At 30.1% G+C, this 20324-nt stretch overlaps 1 protein-coding gene across 3 annotated transcripts in view; it reads right to left on the reverse strand.

Annotated features, from left to right (window-relative positions):
- Window positions 1–689: 689 nt before the first annotated feature.
- The window catches only part of LOC118204065 (DGAT1/2-independent enzyme synthesizing storage lipids-like), an 84920-nt gene continuing 65285 nt past the window's right edge, over window positions 690–20324 (reverse strand). For all 3 annotated transcript variants that reach the window (XM_085825317.1, XM_035376386.2, XM_085825318.1), the window contains one exon: window positions 690–13871. In XM_085825317.1, coding sequence (XP_085681443.1) covers window positions 13761–13871 — 111 coding nt within the window. In that variant the 3' untranslated portion in view covers window positions 690–13760. The remainder of the gene's footprint in view (window positions 13872–20324) is intronic.

Raw genomic sequence — 20324 nt, forward strand, 5'->3', positions numbered from 1 at the left:
AAAAGTGTTGCTAAAGAGAAGTAAGTGTGTTCTTCAAATTATATAGATGGCGATTATGTAGGTAAAGTTGATTGTCAAGCTGCTATCTTTGTTATAGTAAAAATTTTTATAGTATTTGTTATAGTAAAATTTTTATAGTTTATTTGTTATAGTAAAAATATTAAATATTATAGAATTAAATCTTTTATATGTTTGCACATTTTTAAAAATTATTTTGGCTTTTTTTTATTACTTTTATACGTGTTTGTTAAATTTTAAATTTAAATTTGTTTAAATATATATATATATAAATTTTTAAATAATATCACATGCCATTTTTCTGACAGATAATTTATTTCCTTAAAATTTAATTTCAACTCTCTAAAACAGAATACTGAGTACTTTATTCATATTTATTCACATAACACCTTTGGTTGCAATTTTAAAAAATATTTAAGTTAAAATGAGGAAAGAAAAGATATAATATTGTAGAAATATTAAAATATACATTTAAATTCAGCACTATTTTTATTCCCTACAACATGTTTTATTATTTGCAAACGAACATGTCCTTTAAATACACAAACTTCTTGAACATTTGCAGAACTTTATAAATATACTTAAAAATTTGTAAGTGATAAAACTTCATTAAAAGCATATGTAGTAACAATAACACAAAAAATGTAAAATACTAAAAATGCAGCAGACCATTTGACTCTTTAACAACTTTTATTCACTTTGTGTAGCTAATTTGGATGCTCCTCACTTTCATATATACATATACAAACTGCTGACAACAGAATTTTTTTAATAAAAGGGGAGAATGAAATTACTAATATCATCATCTGATAAAAATTCAAAAACTTCAACCAGTTTATTTGCATTAAACAATAAATATAATACACGCAGAGCAATTTCAGGAGAGTCTACCGTAAAATGTAAATTTCAACTACGTAATTTTACATTTCAAGTCAAAAAGTTTTCAGCTCTCTACAGAATATCTAAACAGAATTTAAAATAATAATAATAATAAATTTCTATTTCTTTCACGATATTTTATATGAGAGAAAATCAACATTAATTCTTTAAAATATTTTTCTTGAAAGAAAATTTCACTTAAAAAAGACAATAAAAATAGCATTAGAAATGCTTTAAAAATGTAGAAAAACATATGCACTGCATACACTTTGCAGACGTCAATACGAAATTATACATATTTCTTCAAACTTTTTAAATTTATACTTCACTTGGTTTATTTCATTGCCACTTAATTCTGCAGCATTTTGCATGACATTAATGGAATTTATTAATTTAACATTATTCAAAATATATAGATCTCTAATCAAGAGAGAATAATTAAATCAAGAAAAGGGTTAATCATCCAACAGGAAATACACACATCAAAAGTGAAACAAAAGCAATAAAATGAATATAATGTAATAAATTTGAGTAATAAAACTAATATAAAATTATAAAATTGTTAAAAATCTTTTTTGTTGGTCTCTTTTGTTTAATTAATTTTACAACATACTGCTTGACTTTAATAACTTATTATCTTAATTTGAAATTTCTAAGTTTTTGGCTTATATATAATACACAATTAAGTAATAAAAAAATTAGTTTTTTAATGAAATAAAACATTCATACGATATAAAAACAATCATTAGAGAAAAATTTCTCAATATTGCAGTTTGATATACTTTACTTTTTTTTTTATTAAATAAGCAGCTTTTATTAATTAACTAACATTATCTTCTGCCTTTTAAAAAACATTAAAAGACAGGACAATAAAGTTCTATTTAATCATATTATATCAAATGTGGATCAAAATAAATATCATTTAAATATTTTATAATAATTATTCCTGAACTATACTCTAATTATAAATAAATCAAGGTTATGTAATTAATACAAAAGGATTAAATGATCTGCAACAGAAATTTTTCATTAAAGAAAATGTGAAAATTTTCATTTTATTATGATTACATAAAGCATATGGCCAAGAAAAACACGGAATAAAAAGATCTTTCATATCAATACATTAAGTATACTTATATCTTTACAATACACATACTAAATATATGGCACAAATAATTTAAGAATACAGAAAATTTCATGACACATTAATAAAAAAAATTCCATTTCAAATCTGAATGCAAGTATTCAGATGAAACTGTTAATACATGGACGGTTTATAACTGCTATTCATGTTACAATGATTAAGTAGAATGTTTAAAATTACTTTAATTATATTGATGAAATTTTGAATTTAAAAGAAAAAAAAATGCACAGAACGAAAATTACTTTTGATTGATAGCATATTTAAAATAAACCTCTACAGATACAATTTTTGAAATAATGTATTAAAATAATTTTAATGCAAATTTACTGTGATACAACATACTGCAACACTTAAATTATACCCATGCACTCAGTTTTCAAAAAAGACATTTTAGTTTGAGTATATATAAAGAAAAGATTTCAAAAGAAAGCAATAAACCCTGTGTTTTCCAAACAAATTTTCCATGTTATCAAATGCTTAATTAATAATTTTTGGACCTAACAAGATTTTTCAGAAATATTTCTTGTAAAAAAAAAGTTTCCTTCAAATGTACAAAAAACTATTACGATAAAAATCTAATGAAACACAAAATTTTTTGCTAAAAAGTTACCCAAAGCAATGTTATACGATATAACAGAAAAACAGATATACTATATCTGGAGACTTATAAAATAGAAAAATAATATAATAATAAATAAAAGATAAAAAAGACGAAAATTAGAACTGCAGCAATTTGGCAGGGGTATCAAAATGTAAATTGTGGCTTAAAGAGCTTCCATTGATATAGCATGGATATTTCAGATAAATGCATTATTCTAAAACTTTCACACAAAATTCTTCTTTAAGCATCTAATGAACAGATTGTTTTTTAAGTGCAATACATTTATCTGATTACCTTTCCCTTTATATAAATTTTGGTTTTAGTTGAAAATTAAAACTTTTCCACCATATGTATTAGCTATGCACTACATAAAAATATGTGGGCGATTTTGATCTCAACTGTTTTAAAGGTTCTATGCTTTTTCCTCATGCAAATTTCCAGAAGCCAAACAGTGGAAAACAATGTGGATTTTGCAGACTAACCAATGACACATTGTCGAGAATGTATAAGTTATTATGTCGATGCGTACATGCTTTTGTATTTGCTTTAGTTTCACAGTAAAACAGATGTGTACCAATGTTTATAGTAACAAATGTGTAGCAAATATAATAGTAAAACAAATGCTGTAGCAGTCTAGTTAGTATTACATGAGTGAAATAAAAATTATTTTTGAGTCATGGTCCTCTGTTTTTATTTCTGATAACAGCAAAGTATGCATTTAATGCATTTCTTCACTCATCCACTGAATTAGGTAATTTTCACATATGCAGAATTTTTAATTAAATAGTCACAATTTAATTACAGATCATCAAAACTTGGTTTTTATTTGTAATATTCACATTTCAGATATATACTATAAAGTACAGCATTATAGAACAGTAACACCTCAACTCTGTGTATCTATTTGCCAAGAAAATGAAATATTCCCTCTGTTAATAATGCAGCAGTTATAAAAATTATGAGCTGTATCAATTTTCACTAATTATACATACTTTTCATTTTTTTTTCTATAAAATTACAAAAGAAAAATTAAAAAGTAAATGCATAATATACAAGTAAACACATAGATGAGATTAAAAGGGAACTCTAGATCTCATGTACAACCTTTTCCCTAACCTATAATAAGAAAAATAAATCATGGAAAATATCAGATCTTTTTACACTACAACACATATGACATGCAAGGAAAATACTTGTAAAACATAGTAAACATTAGTTTTGAGATTATTTTTAAAAATCTAAATATAACCATTAATCTAAACACACAACGATAACTAAAAACTCTACACTAATACTGATAGCACTCTAAATGCTTCTAGTTTATGATTTCTCATTCCTATCCCCTTAAATACAATTCTGATCTCGGTACTTTTTTTAATGAAATATCTCATGTTATAGATAATGAAGATGAATCTGAAAATCATGAAACATTCGAATTAAATTTAAATACTTTAGATTTTCAAGAATATGAATGAAAGAAACAACCTACGAAACAACATTTTATATGGTCTAAAAACGTGTATTTTATATGGCCTACAAAGTATGATAATGTTTCTCTGTTTTGTAAAACTAGCATGATGTTTAAAAATGAAAAGCACAATCATAGAGTTCTTTATCTTTAATCCAAGTTTTATTTCTTTATGACATTCATCATAATTGCAATATTTTGGGGTAGTTATTCTGGGGGGAGGGGAAGGAGACACATGTTCAACGCATTCATTAATGGAGCAAGACGTTACTGCGAAACTTCTTGTCTAAATTAAAAATTGCGCCAACACTCCAAAAATATTTAAATAGGTTTATGGAAAGTTCACAATGCAGTGGTTAACATTATCCAAGTTAAATATTGAAAAGAGAAGCAAAAAAAAATGTAACTGATAATGTGAGCCTTCAAGTGTTCGTGGGCAGCGCTATTGATGACTAATTGAGGTAATCCGGAAGAATGACAATTACAGGAAGCAAGTTTTCAGATAATTTTAATCATCAGTTAGTCTGAAATGGAAGAAGTACTGTGTTAACTGGTAAATGAAGACTTTCTCGATACAGTTATCAGCTGCGAGTCTTGATTTTGCAAATCTAATTTGATAATGAAAACTACCAAACAAACAGTAAAATATGAAAGGAGAATCCTGAACAAAATCTAGAAGTAGCAGATCCAGAATTGAAAATCATGGTCTTTGTATTTTTTGACATTTGAGGCATTGTGCACCATGGATTCATCCCAGAAAGACAATTTATAAATGCAGCCTATTTATAAATCCTACTATTTATAAATCCCAGAAAGACTATTTATAAATGCAGCCTTGATATGCCTAAAATACTGTGAATGATGTGTCTAAAGGCAAATGCTGGGAAAAAGCAGATAGATTTTGCATCTTGATAATGTGTCACTGCATACAGCATTAGTTTGTTTGTAAATTCCTAACACATATTTGTCACCATGTTCAAATAGCTTCCCTATTCCCTTGGTTTTACCAAACCATCATCCTCAGCTGTCAAAGAGCAAATGAACGAGATGAGATAAGATAAGATAAGAATGGCTGGACAGAAGTTAAGCTACTGGTGCCATCTATTGATAAAATAAGAAAAGGATGTAGAGGCAGCTGAGGAAGAAAAGGCAACTGAGGATGATGGTTCGGTAAAACCATCAAAACTAGTCTTGCAAAAAATTTCAAATATAATGCTGATTTTTGTTGTTTGATTTCTAAATTAATATTTGTTCATTGTGTAAATGAACAAATGTTAATTTAGAAATCAAACAACAAAACTAAATCAAAGAATATTGCAATGAAGTAGCTGAAGGACCTATCGGAAACAGACCTTCAGCTCTGCTTTTAACAATGGAAATTACTTCAACAAAAATGCATATTAACAACAGAGAAAGCAATTTCAGAGGTGCCCATCCTGATACACAGGAATGTATCAGCAAATAAAGTTTTTATGTACTTTGTCTAGGAACTTTCTGGAAAGATTTCACGAAAACAATAAAAGAAAAATATTCTTTTTCTATATAATTTACTTCACCAATGAATGCAGTTTAATGACTAAGTTAAAATATACATAAAATTAAGTACCAATAGACTGCAAAATGTAAAATAAATAAATAACTATAAATTAAAAACAAACTCTTATAATGAATTTTTTTTTAATTTTTAAAAGTGTTTGATTATTTCAAAAAAATGGTTCACTAATTATTACTGCAAATTACACATTTTACTTCAATTAAAAAATATTTAATTAAACATTTATATGTTGAAAATTTAAATAATACCTTAATACTTATACACACACTTTTTATATGCAATGATAGGAAAAAGCAAATACTTATTTAATATTCATATAGGACCCACCATAAAAATTTTAATAGTAAATTCAGTAAAAGGCTATCAAAATAATTGTTAAACAGCAAAATGATTCTAGCTACATGTTATAACTAATAATTATTCTAGTATAAAATTTATAAAAAAAAAAGGAAATGTATCCTTGCATAATTTTTAATTTTCAAATAACCAGTTTTTAATTTTGATAAACAAAGAAAATAAAGGCACAATAAGTGAAAAGTTTTTTTAAATTAAAAAACAGTACTTTTCTGTTATTGGGACTGGATTCAGAAATGTACATATGTAGGCAAATATATATGATGTGTGTGTGTACATGTATATGCACAGATACATACATGCATAGACTTCTGAATCTGGTCCGATAACAGAAAAGTACTTAAAAAACAACTGACAAAATAAATGCTTTCATTTATTTAGTCTTGGTAAACCTTGATTCAAACTTTTCTCATACCTGATGAAGTAATGAAATATTCAATAGTTGTATTTTTCTCTTAAACAATATTTACTTCCTTTTTGCATATCTAGAAACAAAAACTTAATTTACTTTATGAATAAAATGCATATTTAAATTTCAAACATAAAATTAAGTATAATTACTAAACTGAAAAATATGTTAAATTAGATTTCATTATTTGACTTTTAATTCTCTGGCACAACAATTACCTTAAATAAATAGTAGAGTGAGAAAGAATAAAAAAAAAAAAAAAAATTCTAAAGTATACATAATTTTGTCTTAATAATAATCTGAGAATCATTTAATGAACTATGCACTAAATATTTATATTTGAAAAAGTTTGTTTTCTATTAATAAAAAAATTTAGTAAATAAAAACATTTAAAAGTGATACTGCAATCTATAGAGTAGTTAAATAATAAACACCTTCAACATATATGATTAAAGATTTTTTTTTTTTTCTTTTTTTTTTTTTTTAATTTTGGAATGCACATTATAGCACACTTTGTAGAATTTTCAAAATTACACTTTTCCTAAAATGTCAAATAAAATTAAATATCCTTAAAACATCATATAAGTAATAAAAATTTAAAAACTGTCAGACCTGATTTCCATTAAAAGCATCGTCCTCACCCTTTCAAGACTGTTTTTATAAGCAATCCATGCTTAAACTGCAAAACCATATTCAGAGACTAATAATCAATTGAAATTAAGAGTACAAGATAAAAATCACATCAGAATCTTTAACATAGTTATTTTTAATGCAAAATAAATACTAACTTCATTCCATTAAATTCACTATACTCAATTAATTTACTAACTTCATTCCATTAAATTCACTATACCCAATTATCTCATTACCACTAGTTTTGCCAAAATTATGTTTATCAAGTTTCTCCCTTTTCACATGTGAATTTAATTGCTAATTAATTAGCTTAATAAATTAAATTAAAAAATCAGCTCTTTCACATACATTCAAGCAATTATTTATAATCAAATGAATCAATATTTCAAATGGAAAATTCTACAGGAAACAGCTGCAAAACATTATAAAATTGAATATCTCTATCTGAGAATACTTTCTTGAATCCTGAAATTTTCTAGCTAAATCAGTACATGTGTATTTACATATGATTTTCAGGCTACATAAGCAGACAATATAATTCATTTCATTCCTTTCTAAGCAAGTTTATTTATTCGGCAATTTCATAAAATATGTACACTGTATACTGTCACTCTTATTAATCCTTAATTTCCATCTAATATGTAAATATTTAAGTTATAGAAGCTTGAAACATTTATAACAATTTTACGGCAAACAAGTAAACCTAGCTAACGAAACATAAATAGCATTTTTGTATTTAAAAATAAACAGTATCGAAAATATATGTATTTTAAATGCATATTTTCAATACACTTTTACATTTTGCATCTGGCATTGAAAATAATTTGAATTCTCTATTTAGCCTCTTATTTTCTTTAAAATTTAATTTCATGTACGTTTGAGTTATAAATTCTTATCTGGACGAAGTAATACAGCTCCATTTCGTGTTTGCTAAAGTTTAAAAAAGAATCTTTTTAAAACAAAGCATATTGGATCTTGAATCTTGAACATTAATATTCCACATTTCTCTATTAAATACATACTCAGTTTTTATTTATTTTTTAACTTGTTGTTACATTTTACACACACACACACACAAAAAAAAAAAAAAAAAATGCATCCCTAGCTGATTTTCCAGTTTATTTATCGTAATGACAAAAAATGTTATTATACAACAATATTCTCCCATTTTTATCAATGTGCCAGTTGCATTTTAACTGAAGATACAATTAATTTAAATTCTTCAGCTGCAAAATATCAATCAAAACATACTGAGATAAAAATAACTAGCATAGAGTTATTTTAGTGTGTTAATAAATTGATATCTACATTTAATCCAATTGCATGCATAAACAGCATTACAAGTGCTTTTTTAATTTATAGAACTGCACATCATAAATTCAAAAATTATGCAATCTATTACAATTTTAATAAGCAAAAGTTCAGTAGAAATGATAAAGGACCAGGTTCTGTTTACCACTTTCCTCCATCAAAATAAACTCCCACCAAAATAATGAAGCACAAAATTCTCTATATTAGATAATCAGATGTCTACAAATCATGCCTGAAAATATACTTAGGAGTAACTAGAAAGTGCTAATAAACATTTCAGTATAAAAATTCACACTGTACTGAAAGTAACTAACGCATAATCTATCTAACAAAGGAAAAATCTTTATAAGTAAAGGAAGTAAGGGATACAGGTAAAGGAAGTAAGAGATGAATGATTACTGAATGGCTGGGTAATTCACATTTGTATATTTTATAAATAAAATTATATATTTTAGATTATATATGTCAATTCTTACCTGATCTGATATTCTTATCAGATATTTTTTTTAAATAAAGGTAAAATGCATTTCAGGATGAAGAAAAACAATGCTTTTTTATGTGGCAAAATAATTTGATGGCTACTGCATTTGTCTCTCAAAATAAAATAAGCCTTTTAATTTGAAATTAAAGCCAATTAGAGACTGATTTCTGATAACTATTTACATAACTATTTCCTAGTTTTAATTTCACTCATAAACTATTAAGAAAATAAAGTTCATTATATAGTTCATTACATGGAAAACAAACATGCATTAATATAGAGTTTTCTAAATACAAAATGCCTTTTGTATTAAAATATTGTTTTTCCTCAGTTACCTGACTTACTATATCACTCCTGTTAATTCTCTTAGAATCAATAAATGCCTATATTCTTACAATCCATTATCTTGGATTGTCAATACATATACACATTAAAATTATTTCAGGACAAATACATCTATAAATCACATTTCAAAAATACACTCACAAGCTTGTTTTTAAAATCGAATTTAACAGATACTGAGTTTCAAAATGTTAAATTTTCTACAATAAAAACTATACATAGCATCTTATATAACCAACAAGTAAGGAAAAGTACTCATCCAAAAGGTTGGTTATTCCTATTTTTGCTTCAGACATGCAAAATGCTTGGTTTTTTCCACTATTCTGGACTGGACAGGTTAGACAAGACAGCTTAGAAACCTACATTATATAGTCTTTTAATGGTATGTAATAAGTTGTGTAGTTCAATGAAATCCACAGAAAGTAATATATATATTATGAAAAATACCTTTTATAAAGTTTATAATTCGAAATGTCATAATCAGTGCTTGTAAATTTTTTTTCGGGGGGGGGGGCATAATTATTACTTAAAATGTACTTATTATTTTCTGATAATCTGAATGCACTATTAATATTAATGCACCTGATACATATTTACATATCATGTAACTTATACATCATATTCATTACAAACTATATTTCAGATTAGAAATTAATGTTTTTGCAAAACTTAACTGTAAAATACGCTAGATCTCACTACAAATAAGAAACATTTCAGATATAGTAAATTTTAGCTAAAGAAAAATTTATGCAAAAATACAAAAATTAAATGGTATAAATAAATACAATTTTGGAAAAAAAATATTTGTTCAGTAAACATTTAGGAAAATAATAAAATTATGATAGACTTAAAAAATAATACATGTAATTGAAATTAAATAAAAGAGTAAAATTACACAAAGGCTATGCAAAATAACTGAAAATATTAAATAACAGAAGTTACAAAAAGCTCTGAAAAATCAGAAGCATTTTTTCCCCTTTGAAAAATGTCTAAAAAAAGATTTCAATGTTCATTTATATACAGAAAGGTTATTTGGTGAGCCCGAGTTTTTAACCGTTCAAATGAAAATATTTTAGATGTAAATGTGATAATACATTATCATTATCTCTGCCAATTAGAAATACTGAAAACATTATAATTACATAATAACGGAATTTTCATTGTAGATTTTTAATGCATGGAATATGCTGATACAGTCAAAAGTCGTTAATCCGGACTCGTCGGGACTTCGGCGATTCCGGATTATCGATTTTTCCGGATTATAGATCATCAGTTTAAATCTCGTAAGATGGCATGCAGAAATTCTAAAATTAAAAATATGAAACCGTAATTTATGAAATAAAGAACAATTATGATCTAAAGGGTATCAAAATTTGCAAAAAGAAAAAGCTTAATATTTATTTGTTTACTTTATTAAACATTTCTTTCAATGTAAGTTGTTTAAGTTTTGCTTCGTTTCATGTGATAATACTTTCTCTTTAATTCTATTAAACAGACATAATTTCTTGTTCAGTTACAAAGTTCCGCTGTTCAAGTCCTATAATTGCTGTGTCTAGAACACCGATTAATTTGTCAATCGAAATTTTTTCGTTTTCAATAACCTCTGTCACTTTTTTCGCTATCGAAAGCGAATTATAATGACGAGGAACTTGTTTTAAATCATATCAAAGACGGAGCATATCGAGATGAAATACTACATTTGGTAAGGAATTATAAGCCAAATAAAATAAAAACATCTGCGCTGAAGATAAGGATAGTGTTGACAGATCAACTTCCAATTCATTACGCGCCCGCCGCGGCGATCCCCCCGCCGAGCAGCTTGAAATTGATAAACAGATTTCGGATTTCAAAACATACTTTCGCTTTAGATCCTTTACATATTAACAAATATGTATCGGAAATTCTATTTGATATAATCGAAAGTTTAAGCTTACTTTTATAAAATTGCTCTTACAGTCTGCAAAAAATAATAAGCCGGATCCAATTCGAAAATTAAGGAACCACGCAATCATCAACATTAACTGAAATAGATAATTAGATAATTTTAGCTTATACGTCCATTATACATAAAACGCTCACGTGAAAACGTATTCTGCACTTGCGCACACTCATATGCGCAGTCGTAAAAGGTGTTACGCGCACGCGTAAACGCCTATGCGCATGTGTCAACGCGGCGCATGCGCAGAAAGTTTTTAGTTTTGAGGTCCGGATTATAGATCATTCCGAATTATGGGTGTCCGAATTAACGACTTTTGACTGTATATGAATTTTGAGATCTAAGGACGTTCAAATGCTGGAAGCTTGCCCAATTCAACTGCAAAAATAATTGCATAGGCCTTTTTATTATATTTTGCCCACAATATTTGTCGGAAACTTCAAATTTTTCTCCCCCTTCAAAAATTTACATTGCTTCTGATTTTTTAATCTAAAATACACACGATGTTTTATGAAATTATTATTAATAGCACTAACTGTATGAATAATTATACATCAAAACTAGAAATAACTAATCCTTCATTAATTGGCAGAGGAAAGAAGACCTAAAATAACTTTGTTGTTTTAAAAAAATCATATTATGCTTTAAGATAAAGAATTTCAGGTACATAACACAGCCCCAATTTTAGTTTTGTGATTACAAAAACATGAAAACAACATAATTTCTAGATGGTTGCTAGCATGATTTAGTTTAATCCCGAGTTACAAAAAAATTAATGATAACCTATTCCACAGCTTCTTAAAACTGAGAAAAATTACAATATTTATAAATAAACAAGGTTACTTATATATCAGATATTTTTACTGAGTGGATTTTTTCAACGTAACTGCATTTGATTTTTATTTCAAAAATGGCAAATTTTTAAACATAATTTCAAAGTTTTGGCTCTTCAATATACACAAACCTATCATATGAAAAAATGTATAATGCAATTACACAATTATTTCATTTTAGCACAGAAGCTTTCAAGATCTAATTTTTTACAAAGTAAGGCAAATCAATATATAGGAAGCAAAACACTATAAACATATATACATACACTTTGCAAATATCTAAAAAAAATTAATTCTCTCGTATCTTTCATCATTATTAACCTATAAAAACTCTGATTATTTTCACTCATATTAAGCAGCTTAACAATAATAAATATGAAAATTGTGCAATCTCTAATGACATTAGAAAATATTAATGTGAAAGATTTCATACTTCCAAAATTATAAAGTTTACTATAATTTTTAAAAAAATCACAAAAATAGAAAATGCTGCAAAAATTAAGAGAATTGCTTTACTATGGCCTAATATCTTTCAATCATTTTTGAAAATATATGTTATGTTTATTTAATTAGAGATTAAATAACTAAACTTTATTTATATTTAATCCAGTTAACCATTGGGAAAATAAAAAAATCAACACAAAACCATAAAATAAAGTGTACATAAATATAAATAAATATGCTACATTTTTATTTAAGAATTAATACCAATGATCAATTATTACAAAAAGCAGTAAAATTTGTGTGAAGATTCCAAAATCTTTTTCTGCAGGTTATACAATATCACATGAAATGATTCTCATATTAACCATTTTAATTTACATGAAAATAATAATACAAAATTATTCCTAAAAAATCTTCTCCCCTTTACTAAGTAAAAATATCTACTTGGCACAGTTAATTACCTTCTATTTTAATTTATTATGAAGTAGAAGTAGTGACAAAGAAGTACAATTTTATTTTTGACATAAATTCTTATACATCCACAGTTTTAATTCTGTAAAATACATAATTTAATATATAGTTAATAATGAAATAAATTTGTATAAAAATAAGATTTGGGTTCACATGTGACAAATTTTCTTGGGAAGTAATACATTATTATCAAGAATTATATATACGAACTTTCTAAAAGCAATTAAACCAAAAAATATTTGGTACACAAATCACACATATTGATTAATCATTAATAGAACATAAAACAAAAAATAAAACAGTTGCTCAGTTCTTGGAAAAATGCCTTTAAGCATACTAAGGCTTGCAAAATAAATTTGCAGCAGGAAAATAAAACACTCTTAATACCATGCTAATACCACGAAAAATCACATGACTGTAAAATTATATTATAAAAAGATATGTGCTGTGTATGTATGTATATAAAAGCATACATATTTAAGTAATAGTTCAGTACATATGGCAAAGAATGTAATATAAATATTGTAACTTGAAGAATTAAATATAAATAAATAAATAAATGTACAAGAATAGATACATATAAAGAAAATGCATCATTTCTCACAAAATAATAATACTATTCATATGAATTTTACATCATCAAAACAATTGTGATGCACAATTCATATCACATAATTCATAATCTATCTTTATATAACACACATACTTTCTTTCTCACTATAAAACTATTTCAGTTTTTTTAAGTTAAAATATACATGAATAATATAAAATGTAAGAGATTTATATCTTGTTCCTATTTATTAGAAATGAGTATATGGCAAAGTAAGTTTTAGCATGATTTTTAAAATATTTACACTTTGTTCAATATGAACATCACAGATTTACACAATTTTTTGTTTTGGCTTTTCATAAACTCTGTCAACAATGGCCATCAATATACTGCCTGGAATTCTTTGATGCATATTAATCATGTTCTCAATTGCCTGGGCAGTCTGTAACAGAAAACAATATGTGTGTTGCATAGAAATATAATTTATCATTATAATAAAAAAATTATTTTGCATTCACATTAAAATTAAAAACGTGCGATAAATTTCTTTTCCTGCTGTAAATACCATTTAATGAACAGTTACGAAATCATAACATTAATGTCTAAATGCATTAAAAGTAAATATATTTGTGCACATGAAAACTTTTACAGAATATTTTATAGAAAAGATATTATTTAAACAACTGTCATATAGAATTGTGGGGGGGGACGGAAATAAATTCCACTAGAAATGTTAGATGATATGCTTGCAAAGGTAGCATAAAACTGCTTTGTTAAAAAATAAAACAATCGCATATATAAAATGCATCAAAACAGTACTTTGAATGACTTGGGCAAAAGGTTAAGCAGTTTGAACTCGAGATGCTTCTGTCAGAGACAAAACGTATCGACAGATTAATTTTAACTCATTTCCTAGGCAGAAAAGTATTGATCATTATTTTATCCATAAATCCACAATTAAAATTAATATTCTTCCAGTCATCATTAAATAACGAATGCTGTATGTAAGCTACAGTTTGAAATACATTAAGACTGGACTGGATTTATAATTAAGAAAAGCATGCAAAGATTATCTAATAAAGATGAGAGACACTTCAATAAGGTCTTCTTAACTGAATTGGCTGACATTCAGTGGCTTATGGGAAAAAACCACAGATATCCCACACAAACCGCCCATTCATCTAAACAAAACAAAACCCATGAAGAAATTTAGCATTTTGTGGCTTCAGTCATCTAAGAGAAATATTTGTTTTTACAGGAGCATTTTAAGTATATATAAATATCTGCACATATAAGTATGTGTATGCAAACAAGAGTACACACATATGCTTACATATATGTATTGTAATATTCAATATGTTTTCACTGGATTATGAAAAAAACTAACAGTGGATGCATGTCTTAAAATTAAATATCAGTTCAGTATGTAAATTATAAATGACTCGCATAAGTAAAAATTTTTCCATAGTTAGTTCATCATTTAGAATCACTTTTCCCTACATTAAAAATATGCAGGGAAGGAAGAGGATTCTAAAACCAGTAGGTTTACTTACAGCGGTTTTAGAATACCATTCCTTCACAAGAGACTCAAACTTGGGTTTAACTGAAAAAGAAATTAAATGTTGCTGACTTAAGAACTAACTGCAGGCCATATGAAGATAGGATAATTTTTATCCTTATATAAACAATCTAAAACATATATAAACAACTAAACTTAACCGACAGTATGAAACACAACTGAGGAAACAAATGTTTTGATAATTCAATATACATGGTGGCTAAAATAAAATTGGCCCAGAAAGCATTTATGAGATTTACGTAGAATTGACCCTTTTTGTTAAACAGGAGAATTTCCCATATCAGAAAATGCTGGTAATGGCCACTGTTTATGTCAATGCAGCGCTATGGCCGATTAATCAAACTATGAGACACAGGTAGCAGTAATAGCATTTTCAATGTTCTGCTGTAGCTATTTTTGGTAGTCGTGTGTGCTTAATGCATGATATAATTAAAGAAAATAAGAGTAGACAATCTCTTATAACAAAAAAATATATTAAGTACTAAATTACAATTTAAATTACATTGAAGAGATCAACACAGAGCTCGGAACACAGTTCATGCTACCTTCGCGTACCGTTGTGTGACGAGAAGTCTGAGTGAGTAAAGATGTCGCTTTGCTGCTCCGATTAAGAACTGGATTTTACACGTGGCGCCATCTCATGAATAGAAGTTGAAGTATCTGTCGGAACGCCACAGTACTCCCCCCCAAGTACCATCGGTACGTTATAAGTACTTTGGGTTAAATTTAACCTTTCTTCCAGATCTGGTAGTTTTAGGTTGCTCTTTAACGGGATGTAAGCTTTCTTCCGGGAGTGATGTTGATGAGGAAGTTGTTGGATCTTGCATTAGAAATGCTGGTTTGAGACGATCGATTCCAATCACTGATTGTTTGCCATTGCAGATGATGGTGAAATGTTTCGGTGTTCGTTTGACAACTTTGAATGGACCATCATATGAAGGTGTTAAAGTTGGCTTAATTGCATCGTTGCGCACGAATACGTGCGGAGATGTCTCAAGCGCAGGATGTACAAAATAGCTTGGCTGGTTATGCGAAGATGCTGGGGTTAGCGAGATATTGCTCATGGTCTCACGTAAACGTTGAAGGAATGTTGGAGGGTCGATAACTGGAGTAGATTCTGGGTGAAAGAATTCACCTGGCAGACGAAGGGTTGCACCATATAACATTTCAGCACAAGTGCTACCAATGTCTTCTTTGAATGCTGTGCAAAGACCAAGCAAGACTAGGGGTAAGGCTTCTGTCCAGTGTGTGCTACTGTGGCACTTCAGACCTTGTTTGAGAGCGTTCCACCATGCCATTTCCAGATGGATGGTATGGTGTTGTGCGAATATGGCGAATGCCAAGAAGAGAGGTGAGGGATGCGAACAAGTGACATTGAAATTGTCGGCCTTGGTCAGTAGTGATGGTGGTAGGCATGCCAAATCTTGAAAGCCACTGGGAGATGAATGCTCGAGCTACAGTTTCAGCGGATATATTTTCAATAGGAATGGCTTCAGGCCACCTTGTGTACCGATCAATACAAGTGAGGAGGTAAGTGTAACCATTTGAAGGAGGCAATGGGCCAACCAAGTCCAAGTGCACATGATCAAAGCGTCTTGCTGGAAGGTTAAATTGTTGAATGGGGCTGTGAGTGTGACGGGATACTTTACACCGTTGACATCTAATACATGAACGAGTCCATTCTGTGATGTCTTGATTCATTGCTGGCCAGACAAATCTGTCTGCGATCAGCTTTTTGGTCGCACGGATTCCAGGATGTGCCAAATTGTGCAAGGCATTAAACACTTCACGTCTAAAATTGGCAGGAATATAGGGACGTATTCTATTGTTCTCTATGTCACAGTAAATTTTAAGCATTGGATCAATGTGCAGCGGTTGTAACTGAAGGGAGGTTTGTGGATTTGAGATTAGGTTCTTGAGTTCCTCATCATGCAATTGAGCTTTTGCAATTTCAGAGAAATCTGGGGTAGTGAGGTTGATATTGTTTACCCGAGACAAGGCATCAGCGACACAATTATCAGTACCAGAGACATATCTGATATCTGTACTAAACTGGGCGATGAAATCCAGATGTCGAAGCTGACGAGGAGAACATGAGTCACAGTTTTTTCTAAAAGCGAAGGTTAATGGTCGATGATCGGTGAAAATGATGAAGTCGTGTCCTTCCAAGTTGTGCCGGAAGTATTTAACAGCACAGTACACAGCAAGTAGCTCTCTGTCATATGTGCTGTATTTCCTTTCTGCAGTAGTAAGTTTTCTGGAAAAGAATGCCATTGGGGAAAGTCCTTTAGTGGTATGGGCTTGAAGCACTGCTCCTATGGCCGTTGTCAGATGCATCTACCATTATAGAGAGCTGATCACTAGGTGAGTGATAAGAAAGTGTGGCTGCATTTGCCAGATCGTGTTTGCATTGCACGAATGCTGCAGATGCAGATTCAGTCCAAGGGACAGCTCGTTGATCGTTTTTTTTTGCTATTCTTCAGAAACTCATGTAGGCAGGCTTGTGTTTTTGCGGCATTTGGCAGAAAGCGTCGGTAGAAATTTAACATTGCTAGAAAACGCTTCAGTTCAGAGATGGTTTTGGGCTGAGGTAGGTCGTTAATTGCTTTGACTCTTTCCGGTAAAGGTTTAACTCCATTCTGGGTAATAAGACATCCAAGAAAGGAAACTGAGGGTTGACCAAGTACACATTTGGATGGATTTAGTTTTAATCCATGATCTTTAAGGCGAGTGAAAATCTGACGCAGATGTTGAAAATGTTCTTCCGCATCTGTAGATGCAACCAGGATATCATCAAAATATGGAATGCAGAAATCGAGGCCAGACAGTACTTGGTGTATGAAACTCTGAAATGTTTGGCCAGCATTGTGAAGGCCAAATGGCATATATAAGTACTCAAAGAGGCCAAATGGTGTAGTCACTGCGGTCTTGGGCACATCTTCAGCATGCACTGGGATCTGATGATATGCTCTGGCAAGATCGAGGGTAGAAAATATGTTTCTTCCATGAAAAAGATGGGTACAGTCTTGGATATGTGGGACTGGATATCTGTCAGGGACTGTGATGGCATTAAGTCGACGATAATCTCCACAAGGCCGCCAGTCACCATTAGACTTTTTAACCATGTGAAGTGGACTGGCCCATGGACTTTTAGATGGGCGAATGGTTCCCTGTGCTAGCATGAATTCAAATTCTTTGCGAGCAGCTTTTAGCATCTCTGGAGAAAGACAACGAGGCTTGGAAAATACAGGTGGACCATGTGTTTCAATGGTACAGTAATAAAGGAAAGCCCTTGAACAAAACCCAATAACATTGCAATGCTCTTATCTGCACAAGTAGGATTTAAGAGCACATTGTCACAAGTGTATGAAGTGTTTGGTGAAGAGAGGACAATCAAGAGATGCAATGCATCTCTATGATGATACACTTCTGGCTGATGAGTATGCTGCCCTGATTTGGATGGGTTTAAAATGTCAGGGAATTCTGCTAATAACCGATGAAACCGTGTGCTGCCCGATAAACACTTATGTTGGTAGGTACGTTTGATATGTGAGAAGCTTGGCCCTGTGATGTCAGCTGAGTTGTAGCATCAATTAAGCAATTATTCTTGACATCCACTAGAAGGTGGAAATGTGTCAAGAAGTCGACACCAATAATTGCTTGAGTTATCCGCAATAATAAAAGGCCAGTTGAAAGTCCGGCGCAAGTTTAAATCAAGTGTCAATAGTTTGGTGCCGTAGGTTGCAATTTGGGTACCATTGGCTGCATACAGTACAAGTTTATTAAGTTGGTGAGCATTTGTTTTAGTTCTCGGGAGCACTGATATGTCAGCTCCAGTATCTACTAGAAAACATAACTGAGTTGAACGATCAGCCAGTACTATTCTGTCGATGTGGCGGACATTCTGTTGGCCAGCAGAAGACCGCCCATTTAATTTCCCGCTTGTACAAAAGTGCATGGAGGGGCACACTTGCGAGCTTGAGAGCCAAAATTCATATGATAAAAACATATGCCACTTGTGGGTTCTTTGTACTGCGTTCGAGTATTATGACGAGATTGACTCCTGCTTCGGGCACGAAATTTATTACGTGGGCCCTGATTTGATCGATTGTATCTCCGTGAAGCATGAAGACTTGTAGAGAGTTCAGATACTTTTTTGGTCAATTCAGCCACTTTTTGTTCGAGGGATGAACTGGAAGGTGCAGCATTAGCAGCACTGACATAAGCTGGAGTAACAAGTTCATTAATTTTGTCAGCCATTGCTGCTAAACGGGTTAGATCTTCATTGGAAGCAGCAAGAATTATTTGTATGTTATTAGGGAGACGCGAAAGCCATAGTGACTTCAACAAGTCGTCACTAAAATGGCTTCCTGCCAGATCACGCATTCGTGACAGCAAGTATGAAGGTCGCTGATCTCCAAGTTCAAGTCCTTGTAGTAAAGTACGTATTTTTGAAGATTCACTTTCTGAATAGATTTCAATGAGCCGCTGTTTCAGTTTGGAGTATTTATCACAATCAGGTGGTTTAAGAATTAAGTCATGCACTGAATTCAGAATATCAGACTCAATTGCTGCAACTACATGGTTGAATTTTGTAGAATCCTCACTAATGTGAGCGATAGAAAATTGTGCTTCGATCTGAGCGAACCACAATGAAGGATTATTTTTCCAGAAAGGCGGTGGCTTCACCGCAACGCGTGTGATTTGTGGCTCTGGTGGAATATCGTCGGGCATTCTGATAGATAATTTTCACTTTAATTAATAAACACTTAACAGCACAAATATTGTTGGATGAGGATACACTATTGATATTTTACCATGATGACAATAAATATTTTAACCATGCAGAAAAAATTTACGTAACGATACACACACAAATAACACAGGGTCAGCAATTACACACACAAATAATATTTTACCGAAATGCATTTGAAAAGAAACCCCTATTTGAGAAAAAAAAATGATGCGTTCATTTTGTATTGCGCACACACAAAATCACCACTTCACACTGCTAAGGCACTTTCGAAGGAAAAGAAAATCACTCCTGTAGCACATGGGAAAAAAAAATCACTACTTTCGAACACTGAGGGAAGAATTTTGCCGTAGCACGTTGCACAAAAGTTACTGATGTAGCACATTCAGGGAAAATCACTGTTGTAGCACATTTGTCACAAAAGTTGAATGATCGAAGAATTATTGCACGACGGCGAAGTCAGCGGAACGGAACAGATCACATTGATGATTTGCTGAAGCTCCTTGCGATGATATGCACGACTTTGAAAAAAACACAAGCAATATATATCAATACTTCTAGAA

Source organism: Stegodyphus dumicola, chromosome 10 (genome assembly GCF_044657685.1).
Source record: "Stegodyphus dumicola isolate Sdum_Otavi_A_Nest chromosome 10, ASM4465768v1".
In the NCBI taxonomy this organism is placed as follows: Eukaryota; Metazoa; Arthropoda; class Arachnida; order Araneae; family Eresidae; genus Stegodyphus; species Stegodyphus dumicola.